The 18383-nt window shown below is 42.4% G+C and overlaps 1 protein-coding gene across 8 annotated transcripts in view; it reads right to left on the bottom strand.

Moving 5' to 3' along the window:
- The window catches only part of Armc2 (armadillo repeat containing 2), a 106377-nt gene that overhangs the window by 28916 nt on the left and 59078 nt on the right, over positions 1-18383 (bottom strand). For all 8 annotated transcript variants that reach the window (XR_011369442.1, XR_011369443.1, XM_070010978.1 and 5 more), the window contains exons 11-12: positions 14101-14246; positions 7324-7423 (exon numbers count right to left, since the gene is read on the bottom strand). Coding sequence is in view for 6 of the 8 variants with exons in the window: in XM_070010978.1 (XP_069867079.1) it covers positions 7324-7423; positions 14101-14246 (246 nt within the window). In the remaining 2 variants the exon portion in view is untranslated. The remainder of the gene's footprint in view (positions 1-7323; positions 7424-14100; positions 14247-18383) is intronic.

Genomic DNA, 18383 nt, shown 5'->3' on the forward strand with positions numbered 1-18383 from the left:
GGGCCAAGCTGCTATACAAAGGCACCAGGGCAGGGGCGGAGGCGCCTTCCTAACCAATCCTCTGGCCCCCTGAGAAGACGGAGGGGAAAGAAAGGTCACAAGTTATCTCCAGACTGCCAAAAGACTGCGGCTGCATTCAGGATGAAGAGCTAGAAAATCAGGGTGGTACCGTGATCTGAGCTCAACATGCCGCAGGGCTGGAGGAAGCCCCTCACCCCCAGTTACCCTAAAAGAAGTCGCAATGGTATGAAGGAGTAGGGACTTTAAAAATAGCACAAGTAAGGATGGGGCTGGCAATTCCTAGTGTTTGCAAAGCTCCAGTGATGGTCCTGCCTCTGGAACAAAGAAATTCACCATATCCAAAAAAAGAAGAAAGAAAGAAAGAAAGTAAGTGGAGCCATAGAATTCAAGAGACAGAGGATCAATGAACATTTGCAGGAAATAAGGATCCACAGAGGATCGATGAACATTTGCTGGAAAAAAAAGGATCCTTAGAGGATCGATGAACAGTTGCTGGAAACAAGGATCCTTTTTTTTTTTTTTTTTTGGACCATGTGTGACATTTTGCAAACAACAAAAAAAAAGTTGCCAGTCTTACATAAGTCTTATTTGAGGAGTTTTTAGTAGATCTCTTGCCCAGTAGATATTTACAGAAGAAATGAGGAAAATCCCTTCATGTTCTTCCAAAAAACAAACCCACACGGATTTCGCTGAGCTGCTAAAAATGTAGCAAGGCTGACGTCAGAGGCCCCTGGAAGGAAGGCCGCTCAGCCTCCCCAGCTGATAGCGCGCTGCTCTGCACTCCTCCCTGATTAAGCCCATCTGGCCGCACATTTGGTTTGTACCAAATGTAGTTTACAACATAAAGCAGACAATATGTGCATATTTCTTAAATGAGATTTGTCATTTAATTGAATTTTGGTCAGCGTTTTTTTTTACTTAACTCTTTGAACGTTAGCTTGTAGACTGAAATGCTGTCACAGTTTGAGTTTTTGTGCCAACAGGGACTGGAGTCGTTTCTTGGGACATGGGGTTTGGACAAATGAGCTGCATTAGATGGAAGCCAAAGAAACTTCCTGTAAAAGTCTCTGATTCTCACTGTGGAAGTCCATTATAAAACTGTGAGGACCATTCTTCTTCATGGAGACTGTTGATGGGCCAGAAACCCTGATCAGTAGTAGCTAGCCATGAGCAATGGGGAAATGCAGAGGGAACTTAGAACGGAGGATGAGATTACAAGGTCTCTGAGAGAAGATACTGAATTAAACCTCTTGATGCACAAGTCACTTCCGCCCTGTAGACCTGACCTAGGATAGGATTTCTCCCAGTCAATTCCAATAAGTTCTCAAACCCAATGGCTCATGGGTTTATTTTGACCCTAGAGACTTACTTTCAGTATATCAAAAGTATATTTGTAACAGGTACTTAAATTCTTTTTTGCTGCCATGAATTAACTAGAAGCAAGGAGGCAAGCCTGGCATCTGTGTCTCTATTTTGTGTTTGTCATTGTTCTAAGCTGTTCTCTCCATAGTCACTCTGCAATTCCCTTGGGCTCTAGAAAAGACAGAATTGATCAGTAACATCTTTATGATTAAGGACTAAAACTACCCCTAAAGCACAGCCTTGCAGGATCAGATCGCCCCTGAATGGGGACAGTTACCAATAATGATCAGGTTGCTCCTTGGAGCTGAAGACATCAGCTCATGGAAACCAGATTGCTCCCCTCCAGAGAAGACAGCAATAACTCCTCAGGAAGCTGAGAGAACCACAACTGGGATAATGACTAATCATGTCAAACCAGAACCTGGGACTCTTAACTATGCACAGCTTTGGCCCCTGCCCCTAATTCTTCCTGTATCTAAACCTAATGCTTATGACTGCTCCTTGAAGATGGTTGGAAGAAGAGCTGCAGTATCATCTTCCTGGGGTATCATACTATATAACAATCTCTCTTCTTTGGTAGATTTCTTTCCTAATAAACTTTCCTATCACTTTCACAACACTTTGAGTCTAGCCTGAATTCTCTTGCTAGAGGCCAGGACTGAGAGGGACAGCTGTGCTAACATTTTAGTAAACAAAACGACAAGTATCACATGAAGACTGAAGGCCCACTTTGTGGAGGGCCATGGGCAAAAGGGATGTATAAACTGTGCTAATGAACTCATCACTCTCAAGTTGAATTGTCGCAAACTTATGAAGTTTATACTGGGTATATGCTGCACTTTTTCAGAACAGGAATACTGCCTCAGCCTTCCAAGAGTTAATGTTATAGGCATGCACTATCATAACTGGTACTAGGTAGTTGTTTTAATAATAAAACTTGGTGGCTGTGTTTAACATGCCTTCTCCTGTTGTAGGCAGGAAGTTTTGTGGGTCCCAAGGGCCTGTGCTCATTCCTCCTTGAATAGGGTCTCAGACAAGGTAATTTGGGGTAGAGGCTAACATACTGTTTTCTTTAGCTAAGGAATTTGTCTTTCTGGCTGGGTTACAGCTTAGTGATAGAGCACTTATCCAGCTTAAAGGCCCTTGGTTAGATCCCTAGCACTGCAAAAATCAAGAACAACCACACAAAAATAACCTTCCCCAAACTGACATCAGAGACTGTCTTGAGCTGCTGGCTACCACCCGCCACTTACTGGGGAAAATTATCTGGATACCTAGCTTGGTCTTGTCAACTTGTTTCCTACTTAGTCAGACTGAAAATGTTTTTAAAATCTCTTGAGGCTTTGTGGGAAACTCACTGCTATCAACGTTGGAGAAAAGTGTTTTAAGAAGCCACCTTAGTAACACAGAGGATAGGTTTCCTAACCTGGTACTCATTTGAATCCTCTGAGAAGTATTTTAAACATAGGTTCTTGGGCCACACCTCAGCCCTGGATCAGGATCTCCCAGGGTAGGTCCTGAGAACCTACACTTCTAAAGCTTCCCCAACCGATTCTGAAAATAAGACAAGCATGGGAACCATGGATTTAACTCAAGAAAACAATTAGAAATTGTATCACTTAGCCAGGTGTGGTATCACTCCTGTAATCCCAGAACTCAGGAGGCTGAGGCAGGAAGACCTCAAGTTCAAGGCCCAAAAGAGCTCCCAAGGGAAGTTCTGACAAAAATAAAAACAAAAACAAACAAACCCAGGAGCTGGGAAGGTGGCTCAGTGGTAGAGTGCTTGCCTTGCATGCATGAGGTCCTGGGTTCGATTCCTCAGCACCACATAAGCAAAAAGGAAAAAGCAAACAAACAAACAAACCCTCACACAAAAGAAAATCTTATTGCTTTAAAACCCACAATCTGCTTTTAAAATAATGCTTTAAGGCTGGGAAGGTGGCTCAGTGGTAGAGTGCTTGCCTAGCATGCATGAAGCCCTGGGTTTGATTCCTCAGTACCACATAAATAGAAAAAGCCAGAAGTGGCACTGTGGATCAAGTGGTAGAGTGCTAGAGAGGTTCAAGGACAGTGCCCAGGCCGAATTCAAGCTCCAGGACTGGCAAAATAATAATAATAATAATGCTTTAAAACTAAATAAATGCACATTTTTAGAAAATAAATCTACCCCTCATTACTGATGGACTTGCTACAGGCATATTAAATATATTCAGATAGCTTCTTGTGTGCTGAAATCAGACTTGACCTTAAATAATATAAAACAATGGGAAAGTCTCTTTTGGTAGTTTCTCATCATTTCTTTCTCTTTTTTTGTCCCCCCTTTAATGGAAAACAGCAGCAGAGGGAGAGGAAATACTTTATTTTTCCCAACAGAAGTTGGCCCTGGTGCTACCTGATTCTAAGCAGGATTCCACCTGCCCCTCCCACCCCCAGAACTGTGGAAGTGACTGGCCACAATTTCCTGTGCAGCTCCCTGACTGGTCTGATGAGATCACTCTAGAGCTCTGTGTGTGTGTGTGTGTGTGTGTGTGTGTGTGTGTGTGTGTGTGTGTGTGTGTGTGTGTGTGTGTGTGTGTGTGTGTGTGTGTGTGTGTGTGTGTGTGTGTGTGTGTGTGTGTGTGTGTGTGTGTGTTGGTGACATTTTATTTATCAGCATAAAGGGAGTTTTCAATTTCCTTTTTTTTAATGCTATGTATCCCAGGCTGTTTTTGAACTCTTAATTGTCCTACTTCAGTCTCCTGAGTACTAGGATTCTAGATGTGTACCAACCTCCCTGGCTTTTTCTTTTTCTCTCTTTCCTTTTTTTTCCCCCTCACATTTTTTTAATTCTTTGTCATTTAAAAACACAGCAAAAAGATTATGAGTTTGAGGCCAGCCTGGCCTCTATAACCAGCCTGGCCTGTAGCAAAACAAAACAAAAGAACAAAACCAAAACCAAGAACAACCATCCTTAACAACAACAAAGCCTGTTGGATTTGTCTGCCTAGGCTGGCTTCAAATCCTGATTCTCAGATCTCAGCCTCCTGAATAAGCTAGGATTATAGATGTGAGCCACTGGTGTCTGGCTACAAAAAGATTTAATTTTAACCCAAGTCTCAGTGATAGGCTGAGGCCTACTTGGAAGCATAGAGTGTGCAGTTTGTCCCAGCTGCGCACAGAGTTAGCAGTGGATATGCAGAAGGACATTAGATGCTCAAAGCAGCAGCCAAGGATGTCATCTGAAGGAGAGTGTCACACAGAAAGTGAAATAGGATCTGGGATCCAATCACATCCAGGATAGATACAAATACAGAATATTGTACATGGAAAGGACAAAAAAAAAGTTGGCTTTAAAATGTTTTGTTTCTTTCTGGTGCTAGAGATTGGACTTTCCTATGTGAAACATGGTTCCACCATGTGAATATGGTTCTACCTCGTGAAACATGGCTCTACCTCCCTGGAGCCACCTTAGTGATTTTTGATACTCATGAAACATTGTAGTTTAGGGAAATGTCTTCATTTGTACTTGGGACTTATCTTGCTAATGTTTCTCATTGTTTAGAGCTTTTGATTTATCATACGGATCTTTGGAATACAAGTATATACATATGATTTCATTTTCAAAGACATATTATACTTAGGTATCTGTTGATACTTTGCATAACAATATTTTTTGTTCAAGTACATGACTTTTAGTTTAATTTTATTAGTTATGTAATCTGTCACAGGGAAAGTTAAACTTGCTTCTCCAAACCATGGTTACAATCAAATCTGAAAATCATCTAGGGTTCTTGTTTTAAAAAAAAAAAAAAAGGTTTCACCAGTGGCTCATGCCTTTAATCCTAGCTACTCAGAAGGCTGAGGCCTGGAGGATAGAGGTTCAGAGCCATCCAGGGAAGAAATGTTTGCTAGACTCTATCTCTAAAACAACAAACAAAAACCGGGTCGGAAGCATAGCTAAAGTGGTAGAATGCCAGTCTAGAATGCACAAGTCCTAATCCAAAACTCTAGTTCTGTCAATGAAAAAAACAAGTAAGCTTTAGAGCTCTTTGATAGTTATTTAAGTTCCTTTGGAACAGAACACACACAAAAAAGAGTTTAAAGGTAGAGTCTAAAGGTAGTTCCCAAGATTTAAAGGTAATGCTCTACAGGCAGTTTTAGGCTCTCAGACCAGAGATATGGCCTTCAGTTCTTTATGATATCACTTGGTGATAGCTGTGTACATTAAGAACTCCAAAAACTTCAAAGTATATTTCTAAAACCCAAGTTCATCTTGTAGAAACATTTCCTAGAGCTGAAACAAAAATTATTGTAGGAAGTATAATTCTATTTAAACAAGTTCCTGGGGGTGGGGGAGGGGTTGAATTACAATTCAAAAATCAAGTTCTAAACCTCAATGTCTAAGTCAATCTCAGTCAGAGTAAAATGTTTTTAAGCACTGCAGATCAATACCACCACCCCCATCAAAGTGTAGCTGGGATTTCTGGACATTTTTTTTTTCAAAGACAAGTAAGGTAAACAAATCACACTTAACTAGCTACCTGGACCCAGGGTACAAGCTGTGGTTTCTGTTTTGCCGTTGTTTATGGCAGCTCATCCAAGTGAAAAGTATGGGGAAAATTCTCCTCATTTCCTCCTCCAAACTAGGAAGAGGAAAGTAAATACAGAAGGAAGAATACTTGCATATTGGGGGAGGGGGCATTTAATAACACTTTACAGATTCCAAAGCATTTTTACATGCTTTAAATTCTTTCTTCCAGGACCTCAAAGTCTATTCTGGTCAGAATCACTCAGGTTTCTCAAGACGAAGTCTGAGTCCCTTAGGAATGCCCAAGAGCGGGTAAGTGACTGCTGAAAAACTGACCACTTGCAAAACCACAAAGAAGATACTTTTACATGGATGTATGGGAGTTTTGGTTATGATTTTAGGAAGTAGTCAGGACATATAATTACCACCTTGTAGCCTGAACTCTCTCTGCTCCTCCAAAGTATTTTGGTTTTTTTTTGGGGGGGGTCCGGCCGTGGGGCCTGAACTCTGGGCCTGAGCGCTATCCCTCAGCTCTTCAGCTCAAGGCTAGCGCTCTACCACTCGAGCCACAGCACCACCTCCGGCTTTTTTTCTTTTTGCTTATATGGTGCTGAGGAATCGAACCCAGGGCCTCATGCATGCAAGGCAAGCGCTCTACCACTGAGCCACCTTCCCAGCCCAGTATTTTGGTTTTGAGGGAAATATAGGTTAAGTATTTTACTTACTACAAGAGAAATCAAAGTGATTGCTGCAAACCATTAACATTTTTAGAAAATGTCTAATGCTCTGTCGAGATATAGCTCAAACTGCATGTAAAATACAATGATTTTGCCTCTCCAAAACAAAAACAAAACCTTGTGACATTTCAATCTTTCATATAAGCAAAAGAGTAGAGTCAAAATTTTTATTGAGGCTAAAAATATGCCCCTTATTAAGATAAAATCAACACATTTAATATTATCTATCTCATTAAGGAGAAACTCAATGTGATAACAAAATTGCCTCCAAAAACAGCTGCAGTCATGGATACACTACTTTAGGTTTTGGTGCTGGGTCTCCATTCAAGTCCTTAGGGATCACTGTATATTTTTGTTTGTGTGCCCTAATCGTTAAAACTAAACCAGTGCACCCCAACTTCACCCCAGATGACTCATGTAGGTGATCTGTGGACCACCAAGAGGAACAACACTGGCAGTCCTGTCCCTCCATCCCAAAATCAGGACTGGATGCTAGGTCCTCTCCATCCCAGGCAGGAACCTCATTCTGGACCCCAGGAGCTGCCTGTTGGGCAAGCCATTTATATCCAATAGCAGCTTTACTATCACTACCAGACGAGGATTTTCACCACAATGATGATAAAACATAAAATCAACCACGGACACCAGGGCAACCACACTGAAGACGCCCAAGCGTTAAATCCAAGGGGAACTGACCTGCTTCTTCTGGTGTGTGTTTAATAGAGTCAGAAACAAGGCATAACATCTGGAGTAGCTGGCCAGGGCTGCGCAGCAGTCACGGTAAGAAGTTAGCTTGCTGCCGAAATGCCAAATGAGAAACAAAATGTTATTTTTCTACAACATTCGAATACACAGTATGATTTAATGCGAACCTTCAAAGCACTGCCCAGTTCATGGAAAGGGATCTGGAAATACAATTCCAGCCTAGAGAGGCTGCCGAGGGGCTTGCTGTCAACTCTGGGGCTGGTGGGTGGGGAGGGGAGATAAGAGAATTCAAAATAAAAATCCTCTGTAGCTGGGGGTGTAGCTTAGTGGCAGAGAGCTTGCTTAGCACGTACAAGGCTCTGGGTTTGATTCCTGCCCAAACAATTGTTCACTCAATCAATCAAATAAGCAAAGGAATAAACACTTTTTTTTTTGGGGGGGGGGGGTAGGGGGTCGGCACTTAGCTCAGTGGGAAAGTGCCTGCCTATCGAGCCCTGATTCTGGTAATGGTGTTGGTGGTATCCTTTGAAAAATAGAAACTTTTAGGCTGTAATACATTTGATGCCGTAAATTTACACTATCCCATAAAGGCTCAGAAAACAGAAGCTAAGAACTTTACACACTATCCATTGGATGACAGTGAATTCCCAACTGTATCAGAAGGAAATGTAAAACTGTTTTTGTGTTCAGTGGAACTCATAGCTTTATATGTACTTGCCTGGCAGGTGCTTTACTGCTTTTGAGTCATGTTGCAGCAGAAACTGTTCTAACATAGCGGGCTAACCATGCTACCCAAATATCAGGAGAAATGAACATTAGGGCAAACAGTTTCAAAATGTGGAGAGCAGGCAAAGAAACCAGACCTAAAGGCAATACCGACAATAAGGAGATGGCCATCGCCTTTTATTAATTAGTAGACCAAAAGGTAAAACATTCCAAATAGCTTTAAAATCTGACCATGTGGCAGGCCACAAATAAGCCTCCATACATTTTCAGAGAGCTGATCTTCCTTAGCTGGAGGGTGTCTTGAACTCAGGAGCTTGAAATTAGCCTGAGCAGCATAGTGAGAAATTACTTCAAAAAATAGATAAATACATAAAAAAGCAACTAAACACCAATTTAAAAAATTATTTTAAAATGTATTTTTAGGGCGGGGAAGGTGGCTCAGTGGTAGAGTGCTTGTGTTGCATGCATGAGGCCCTGGGTTCGATTCCTCAGCACCACATAAGCAGAAAAAGCTGGAAGTGGGGCTGGAGCTCAAGTAGTAGAGGGCTAGCTAGCCTTGAGCTGAGGAGCTGTGGGACAGCACCCAGGCCCAGAGTTCAGGCCCCATGACCAACAAAAAATTAATCAATCAATTTTAAAAATTCATACACACATATATCTTTTGAAAATTAAACACACCTATTTTTGGGTCACAAAATAAGAAAAATCTAAAAAATATTTAATCTGAATAATAACAAAAAGACTTCAAATGAAAACTTACAGGGCACAGCTAATGCAGTATTTAGAGGACTTTTTTTTTTTTTTCAGTTGTGGGGCTTGAACTTGGGGCCTGGGCTCTGTCCCTGAGCTCTTCTGCTCACGTTGAACTATGTGCCACTTCCAGTTTTTGAATGGTTAATTGGAGATAAGAGTCTCACAGAGACTTTTCTGCCTGGGCTGGCCTCAAATCACGATCCTCAGACCTTAGCCTCCAGAGTACCGAGGATTACAGGCATGAGCCACCGGCGCCTGGCTAGAGGGAAATTTGTAGCCTTAAGAATACCAGAAAGAAGGGCTGGGAAGGTAGTTCAGTGGTAGAGCGCTTGCCTTGCATGCCTGAGGCCCTGGGTTCGATTCCTCAGCACCACACAAGCAAAAAGAAAAAAGCCGGAAGTGGCGCTGTGGCTCAAGTGGTAGGGCACTAGCCTTGAGCTGAAGAGCTAAGGGATAGCGCCCAGGCCCAGAGTTCAGGCCCCACGACCGGACCCCCCCCCCCAAAAAAATAGAAGAATACCAGAAAGAAAAGAATTGAGTTTCTAACTAAAGAAGATAGAAGGAAAATATAAAATACTCAAAGGGAAAAGAAGAAAGTAATAAGGATAAGAACAGAAGGAATAAGATAGAAAACAGACACACAATGAAGTTTATTAATAAATCTGTTGGTGCTTTGCAAAAACTAGTAAAATTGGCAAACTTTGGTAAGAGTTTTTAAGCAATAGAGAATCTTCATAAATAATTCAAATTGCGAATGAAAACCAGTATCAGGAGGACATGAACATAGTGATTAAAAGAATGACTTCTGAAGTCATAATGTCTGATTTGAACAGTAGCTCTCTGACTTACTTGTAATCTTAGGAAAACTACTAAACTACTCTATGTCTTAGTTTCCTCACATGTCAAACAAAGATGATTCTAATCTTAAAAAGTTGTTATAAGGATTAAATGAATTAGTATTTGCAAAGTACCTAAGAATAGTGTCCAGCATAGAGTAAGAACTGCACCAGTATTTAAGTAAGTAAAATAAATAAAATAGAACATAAAAATACAACAGAGGCTGGAAATGTGGCTCAGTGCTAGAGTGCTTGCCTTGCATGCATGAAGCAGAAAAAGCCAGAAGTGGCGCTGTGGCTCAAGTGGTAGAGCACTAGCCTTGAGCTGAAGAGCTGAGGAACAGTGCCCAGGCTCAGAGTTCAGGCCCCATGACTGACCAAAAACAAACAAACAAAAAAATAACCAATAACAACAACAAAAAACCAACAGAGCTAAGTGCCGGTGGCTCATACTTGTATTTCTAGCTACTGAAAAGGGTAAGCTCTGAGGATCAAGGTTTGAAGCCATCCCAGGCAGACTTTTAACTCTAATTAACCACCAAAAAGCTGGAAATAAAGCTGTGGCTCAAGTGATATCCTTAGCTTAAAAACTCAGGAGACAGTGCCAAGGCTCTGAGTTTAGGCCTCAGGACAGGCACAATAGATAATATGAGAACATCTGGAATAATTAAGTTATTTAGCTCTTTTGTTGTCGTTGTTAGTCATGGAGCTTGAACTCAGGGGCCTAGGCGCTGTATCTGAGCTCTTTATTACTCAAGGCTAGCACTCTTAATATTTCGCACCACAGTGCCACTTTGGTTTTCTTGGTGATTAATTGGAGATAAGAGTTTCATGGACTTTCCTGCCCTGGGCTGGCTTTGAACCATGATCCTCAAATCTGAACCTCCTGAGTAGCTAGGATTACAGGCCTGACCTACAGGCACTGGCTTTTGTTTACTGTTTTTTAAAGACAAGGTTTCACTATGTAGCCTAGGATTTCCTTATATTCTCTACCTGCCTGTCACAGCCTCCTGGCATGGAACATATGCTGTTTGAAAACTTAGAAAATGTTTGAGGTTCCTACGAAAGAACAACTTCTGAAACAAAAATGCAAACTTTTGAAATATGACTAAACATACAATTATTAAAGAACATGATCAGCCAGGCATAGTGGCATGTGCCTGCAATCCTAACTACTCAGGAGGCTGGGGTAGAAGGCCAATAAGATTGGGGTCAGTCTGCATAGCATAGACTGGTGAAAGAAAGGAGGGAGAGAGAAGAGAGGGAGAAGGAATGAGGGAGAGAGGAAAGGAAAGAAAAGAAACAAAGGGAAAAGAAATTAAACAGGAGCCAACAACAAAATACATAGAGAATAAAAACGCACACATAGGTGGAGGGGAGGGAAAGTAGGAGAAAAATGAGGGAAAGAGTAACAAGTTTGACAAGAAATGCACTTCTTACTTATGTACCTGTAACCCCTTTGTACATCACGTTAACACACACACACACACACACACACACACACACACACACACACACACACACACACACACAGAATAAGAATAACTTTAAAGCTGAGTGCCAGTGGCTCATACCTGTAATCCTAGCTACTCAGGAAGCTGAGATCTGAGAATCATGGTTTGAGACCAGCCCAGGCAGAAAAGTCCCTGTGAGTCTCTTATCTCAAATAAACTACTCAAAAAAGCTGGAAGTTGGGGTAGGATTGTGGCTTAGTGGTAGAGTACTTGCCTAGCCTTCATGAAGCCCTGGGTTTGATTCTTCAGTACCACATACACAGAAAAAGCCAGAAGTGGCACTATGGCTCAATTGGTGGAGTGCTGGGAAGTGCCCAGGCCCTGAATTCAAGCACCAGGACTGGTAAAAAGAAAGAAAGAAAAAAAAAAAAAAAAAGAAAATGGAAGTGGTGCTGTGGCTCAAGTGGTAGAAAGGTAGCCTTGAGAATAAAAAAAGCTCAGTTATAGCATCCAGGCCCTGAGTTCAAGCCTTCAAGTCTCAGGACTAGTGCACACGCACACATACACACACACACACACACACACACACACACACACACAACACACACACACACAACTTTGTGAGAACTTTACCTACTTTTTTTGGGGGGGGGGGTCCGGTCGTGGGGCCTGAACTCTGGGCCTGGGCGCTGTCCCTTAGCTCTTTGGCTCAAGGCTAGCACTCTACCACCTGAGCCACAGTGCCACTTCTGGCTTTTTTTCTTTTTGCTTATGTGGTGCTGATGAATTGAACCCAGGGCCTCAGGCATGCAAGGCAAGCGCTCTACCACTGAGCCACCTTCCCAGCCCAACTTTACCTACTTTTAAAAAATAGATACATTTACTGTAGTTTTCACAAACTCTTCTAAGAAAACAGAAAAGTTTGAATATTTCCTAACTCATTTTATGAGGCTGTTATAAAGTTTACACTAAAACCACACAAAGACAATAGGAGAAAGAAAAGGAAAGGTCAATGTAACTATGACCAAAGATGAAAAATCCTAACAATATACTGAGTAACCAAATTTAGCCATGAAAAATTGTTAATGTAATTTGCCACCTTAATGGACTGAAAAAGTTAGTTCATATAACCAAAAGAGATCCAGGGCCAGCATATGAGATAGTAACCCTGCTTCATGATGGACGATCACTTTCTAAATGGTATCTATAAAAATCTACAATAAATATTGTTTTTGACAAATGGCCATACAAGTAATTTAAAGTCAGGAGAAAGCATACTCAACCTTCCCAATTTTGTATTAAATTGCTAATCAATGTGACTGCAAAAAAGATGGAGATAGGTGAGTATGAGTTTCACCACTGGGGAAAATAAATCTTATTTGCAGCCGGAGGATTGTGGTTTGAGGCCAGACCAGGCAGAAAAATTAGTAATGATTCCATCTCCAAAATAATCAGCAAGAAGTTGACTGGAGGTATGGCTCAAGTGGTCGAGTACCAGTGTATCAGCCCAGCAAAGGAGAGACTCTAACTTCAAACCTAAGTACAAAAACAAAAACAAAAACACAAAACAACAAAAACCACTCATAAAACCAAAGGTTCCCAGATACAAAGTTAATAGGTAAATATTGATACTATTAAAGCACATTAGTAACAAACTGTGAAAAAATAACTTTTTTTTTTTTGGTGCTGGTACCAGGGCTTGAACTCAGGCCCTTGCGATTTTGCTCAGCTTTTTCACTCACCGCTGGCACTCTACTACTACTTCAGCTGCATTCCCCATCAAGCATTTTTGGTGATTAGCTGTAAGTAAGAGTCATGAGGGCTTTTCTGCCTCAGCTTGCCTTAAACCTCATTAGATCTCTGGAGTAGCTAGTATTATAGGCAGAAGCCACCAGTGGCTGGCTGAGAAAAATATTTTTGTAAAGGTCTGCATTCATAATTGCAGCAAATATCATGTAAGATCTAGGAATTCATCTAGAATATATGTGCAAAATCTTTATGGGGATAATTATAAAATTGTATAAAAGGGCATACAAATTAAAAAGGCCAAGTGTGGTATCCAGCAACTCGGGAATCTAAGGCAGGAGGATCTCAAGTTCAAGACCAGTCTACACTACAAATTGAGACTGTTTTAAAGAAGAAAAAGCTGGGTGCAATGGCTCAAGCCTATAATCTTAGCTACTTGAGAGGCAGAGATGTAGGCAATCACAGCTTCAGGCCAGAATTGGTCAAAAGAAGTTTGTGAGACACCATCTCAGCCAATGGCTGCAAGCTCAGTGACACGGGAAAGCATAAGCAGGGAACTCACAGCCCAAATCAGTTAGGCATGAAGCAAGACACTACCTCAGAAACAACAACACAAAAGGGGGTTAGAGGCCTAGCTCAGGTGGTAGAGCTCCTGCCTAGCAAGCACCCTTTAACGAGCAGCAAGCAAGAAATATAAATGCATAATTTAAAGACAGCTCTGAACTTTAACAACATCTTGCTTTGAGGCAACCTAGATCTAAATGATCAATTCTTCTAGAAGAAAGTATTAGAATGATTTGTGAGTATGTGAGCCCAACTTCAAACAATAGAACTAACTAAATCTCTTACTAACTAAATCTGACCAATGATCGATCTTGGTTAAAACTCTTACATCCTGCTTCTGAGTCTACCACAGAGTTTCCTATATGACGCTTTATCTCCAGGGAGCTGCAAAAGAAAATGGAAACAAACAATCAAACCCTCTAGGATAGTTCACCTCTGTCCTAAGAAATAAGGTGGCTTACAAGTGTATGAATTTGGAGTTGTCATACAATCACACAGGAAATGAAATCTGTTTAAATCATGTTCTTTACCCTGGGGCCACTGGATTTAAAACATTTTCTATGACACAAAGTAAAGAGCAAAAATGAATAAGTAAATAATACAAGAATTCCTGGTCTGTTACCCAAAGGAACTCCAAAGAGAAGCATTAGCGCTTTTGTCAGGTTCCTGCATGCCTGCCATCTACCCACCTGAATATTCTGGCAATATTAGTACACACGTCCTTGTCTCCCATGTACTGGCCAAGCACCGTGCAGAGCTGGGGCAGGGCGCTGACACTGAGCATCTTACTTCTCACTAGCGACGAATCGACCATGTTTCTCAGTGTAGCAGTGATCTGCGGTAAAAGCAAGTATGTGTGTCAATTTTTGAGAGTTTCTTTGTTTTTCACTCATATACATATATATTTTACTCCAAGATGGTAGGTGTATAAAGGGGCATGTGTGCATGTGCATATAATGTATCCTGATGAACCTCGCCCTCTCTATCATCCTCCCCTATTCCACTCCTCTCTTCCCTAGACATGGCATTGTTTTTTAAGCTGGAGGATATAGCCATGCCAGGCTACACACCACAGTTCACCCCATCACCCCCATAACTCCATCAGTAAATCAAACCCCTTATGATTCTCTCACAGGAGAGAATCCCAGCACAAGTAACATGAAATGAAAAGACAGAAAGCCTATTTGGGTTCAAAGGTAAAGAATGGAATAATAAGTAACCACAAATAACGCTGTGACCATGGGATATGTAACATTTTTCTTCTAGCCTCATTGTCTTTGGAGGAGGCAAGACTTGAGATCTTACACACTTGTGCTACTTTTTTTTTTTTTTAATTAAACAGGAAAGCTATCAACTTTAACCTTTGTCCAAGAGAACAATTTAGAGCCAGGCACATGATCGCTCAGGCCTGTCATCCTAGTACTGAGATGGGAGGATCACTGTTCCAAGCCCACCTCCCTGGGCAGTCTGTGAGACTCCATTCACCGACGAAAGTTGGTCGTCGCACTGTGAGCCCAGCAGTGCCGGGGAGACTAAAGATGGGATTGCAGCTCAGGTGCGCCCCCTGGTGGGGAGCGAGATCCCATCCTAATACCAGTGCAAAACAGGGTCAATATCTGCCTGCCTAGCAAAAACAAGTCCTTTACCAGTTCTAACACGAGTACTGCTAAGAGAGAAGAGGAAGGAAGGGAAGAGAAAGGCAAAATGGGCTTTAAGATGCTTTTGAAAAAGCAGACTAAGGAAATAATGCTGGATGAAAGAAACACGAACTTTCTGAAGGGGTCCTGGTGGCCTGTGTCTTTATACCCTGTTCTGTTTCATTCAGGACTGCAGCTCCTTCTCAGGCTCTGAGCTCCACACCTGCTTCTTCCACACCTGACTGATCTCCTGTCCATATCTTCTCTCCATCACCACATCCCTGCAACTTCATCTCTTCCCCAGACCCTACAGAGTCCCTGGAAGAACTTCTTCTACAGTCTCTCTCTGTTCAGATCATCCCCCCCCCAGGGCTGCTCGCTGCTGCTGCAGAGGGCTTTGGAAACCCAGCCTTCCTGCTCAAAGGCCAGTGAGATAAGACTTAGGACACTGACAGAAGGACCCAAGACATACAGCACAGTCTTGCCAACTTGCAGCTCTCTAAGCCTATGGGAAATGACAGGCGTTGGTTTGACCATGCCAGGCCAAAGGCTCCCGAATCTGATGTGTGAGAGGAATTGGTTATGTTCATTTGAATATCTGGCACTTCATGATTCATAACCTAGTTTTCCAGGAATGACCACCTACAAGTCTGCAGCCTCCAATAAAAGCTTGAGGTCTTGGGACTGGCAACCTAGGCTGCTCCTTCCTGAATCTGCCCCTCATGTGGAAGGTGAACTTTTGCTTTGCTTTCACTTTGCTTTGCCTTAATGAACTTTCTCTTTCAAGACTAAGAACCTTCTGCATAAAATCCAGGAAGCACAGGACTAGGAGGCAACACTCATGTAAAGCTCCTTACTCTTTTTTATTTTGCTTTGTTTTGTTTTGCTTTGCTTTTATACTCGTAGTGGGATTTGAACTCAGAGCCTGGGTCACTGTCCCTTAGATGTTTTGTTTAAAGCTGCCACTTTGCCATGTGATCTACACTTATACTTCCAACTTTTTGGTGGTTAATTGGAGATAAGAGTCTCACAGACTGTTCTGCCCAGGCTGGCTTTGAACTAGGATGCTCAGATCTCTGCATTCTGAGAAGACAGGATTACAAGCATGTGCCACCAGTGCCCAGCTTCATCCGTCTTGACATCCATCCTGCCTCTCCCATCCTACCACAGGATCATCATCACTGATTTATTATGTGTATGTACTGGTCCTGGGGCTGAATTCAATGCCTGGGCGCTGTCCTTGAGCTTTTTTGCTCAAAGCTACTGCTTTACCACTTTGAGCCACAGCTCCACTTCTAGCTTTCTGTGGCTTAATTGGAGATAAGAGTCTCGTGGAGTTTCCTGCCCAGGCTGGCTTCGAACCATGATCCTCAGATCACAGCCTCCTGAGTAGCTAGGATGACAGGGGTGAGCCACTGGTGCCCAGCATCATCACTGTTCTCCTCCCCCCTTCATGGCAAACCTCTTTAGTCTACACAGTACTTCTTCCTTCAACTACTCAGACAGCAATAAAATGTGCAAGTAAAAACTCTTCAGTGTCCAGTTACTCACTGGCTGAAGCTAGAGGGAGAAGGGGATGGAGCACGGCAGTGGGGAGGAGGAAGATGAAAAGGAGAAGGGACAAGCAAGGATTTTCTCTTTAAGAAACCCTAACAACAGGCTGGGAAGGTGGCTCAGTGGTAGAGCGCTTGCCTTGCATGCATGAGGCCCTGGGTTCGATTCCTCAGCACCACATAAGCAGAAAAAGCCAGAAGTGGCTCAAGTGGTAGAGTGCTTGCCTTGAGCTGAAGAGCTGAGGGACAGCACCCAAGCCCAGAGTTCAAGCCCCACAACCGGATTTCTCCCCCCTCAAAAAAAGAAACCCTAACAAGCCAGATACTGATGTTTCACACTTACAATCCTAGCTACTCTGGAGGTTGAAATCAGAAGATCAAGAAATGTACTCACTACCTTATGTATATAACTATAACCCCTCTGTACATCACCTTGACAATAAAATTAAATTTTAAAAATTAAATTAAAAAGATTTGAAACCAGCCTGGGTAAAAAGTATGTGAGACTCATCTTCCCTAAAAGCTGGAAGAAGGGCTGGGAAGGTGGCTCAGTAGTAGAGTGCTTGTCTTGCATGCCTGAGGCCCTGGGTTCGATTCCTCAGCACCACATAAGCAAAAAGAAAAAAGTCAGAAGTGGCGCTGTGGCTCAAGTGGTAGAGTGCCTTGAGCAAAAAAGCCAAGCAAGAGCACAGGCCCTGAGTTTAAACCCCAGTACCAGCATACGTGCGTGTGCACTCGCGCGCGCGTGCGCACACACACACACACACACACACACACACACACACACACACACACACACCTTGAATTTAAAAAGTTCAATGGGCTGGGATGTAGCTCAGTGACAAAGCACTGGCCTAGCAAGGGCAATGTCTTTGATTTAACCCCTAGTACCAAAAAAGAGACAAAAAGTACAATAAACAAATAAAAAGAAAATTTATTCATAACTGCTGGGCACTGGAGGCTCACACCTGTAATCCTAGCTACTCAGGAGGCTGAGATCTGAGGATTGTGTTTCAAAGCCAGCCTGGGCAGGAAAGTCCATGAAATTGATATCTTCAATGAGTCACCAGAAAAACCCAAAGTGGCCCTGTAGCTTAAAGTGGTAGAGTGCTAGCCTTGAGCAAAATAGCTCAGTGATAGTATCCAGGACCAACTTGAAAAAAAAAAAAAAAAGTTCAAGGAATTGGCAGACATCTTGGTGAACTAGTACTTAATACCTTGAGACAAAAAAGTCTGGAAGAGGCCACTGGGCAGATGCAGCTATGAAGATTCCCTACATTGCGAGCAGCCTCCAGTCTTTGGGAGCCTCTGGCAGCTAAGATGAGGGGGAGGGGTGCTGAATGCTTGGACTAATAATTTTCTCAGGGAAAAATGCAGAAAGCTGAGTGGCATGAGAGAAGGTACAAAGTAGAGAGGAAAGGCATTCATGTAACCCAAACTTGAGATGAAGAAATAGAGTCAGAAAGCCTAGGAGCTCCCAGGTAGGCTGCTCTCCTCGATTTCTAACATCTTGTCTGCTGCTTTCTGCACTGGATTTGGCATTTGTATCTAAATACCTTTCTTTTATTTCTCCATCATCTGGAATAGCCATAGCCAAACTCCCTGGGGCTTTGTCTCAACTGAACTGCCAACGGCAGAATGGTTCACATCTCACTGATGATGTGAAAGAAGAAATACAGCCACCAGACCACAGACAGTATCAAATGATTGAAAACCAAAGCCACACCATTTTCCAACCTCGTGAAACCTTCTCCTTCTAGTAATAAAAGCAAGTTTCAGGGG

Source organism: Dipodomys merriami, unplaced genomic scaffold, assembly GCF_024711535.1.
Source record: "Dipodomys merriami isolate MVZ:Mamm:240054 unplaced genomic scaffold, mDipMer1.0.p SCAF_8, whole genome shotgun sequence".
In the NCBI taxonomy this organism is placed as follows: domain Eukaryota; kingdom Metazoa; phylum Chordata; class Mammalia; order Rodentia; family Heteromyidae; genus Dipodomys; species Dipodomys merriami.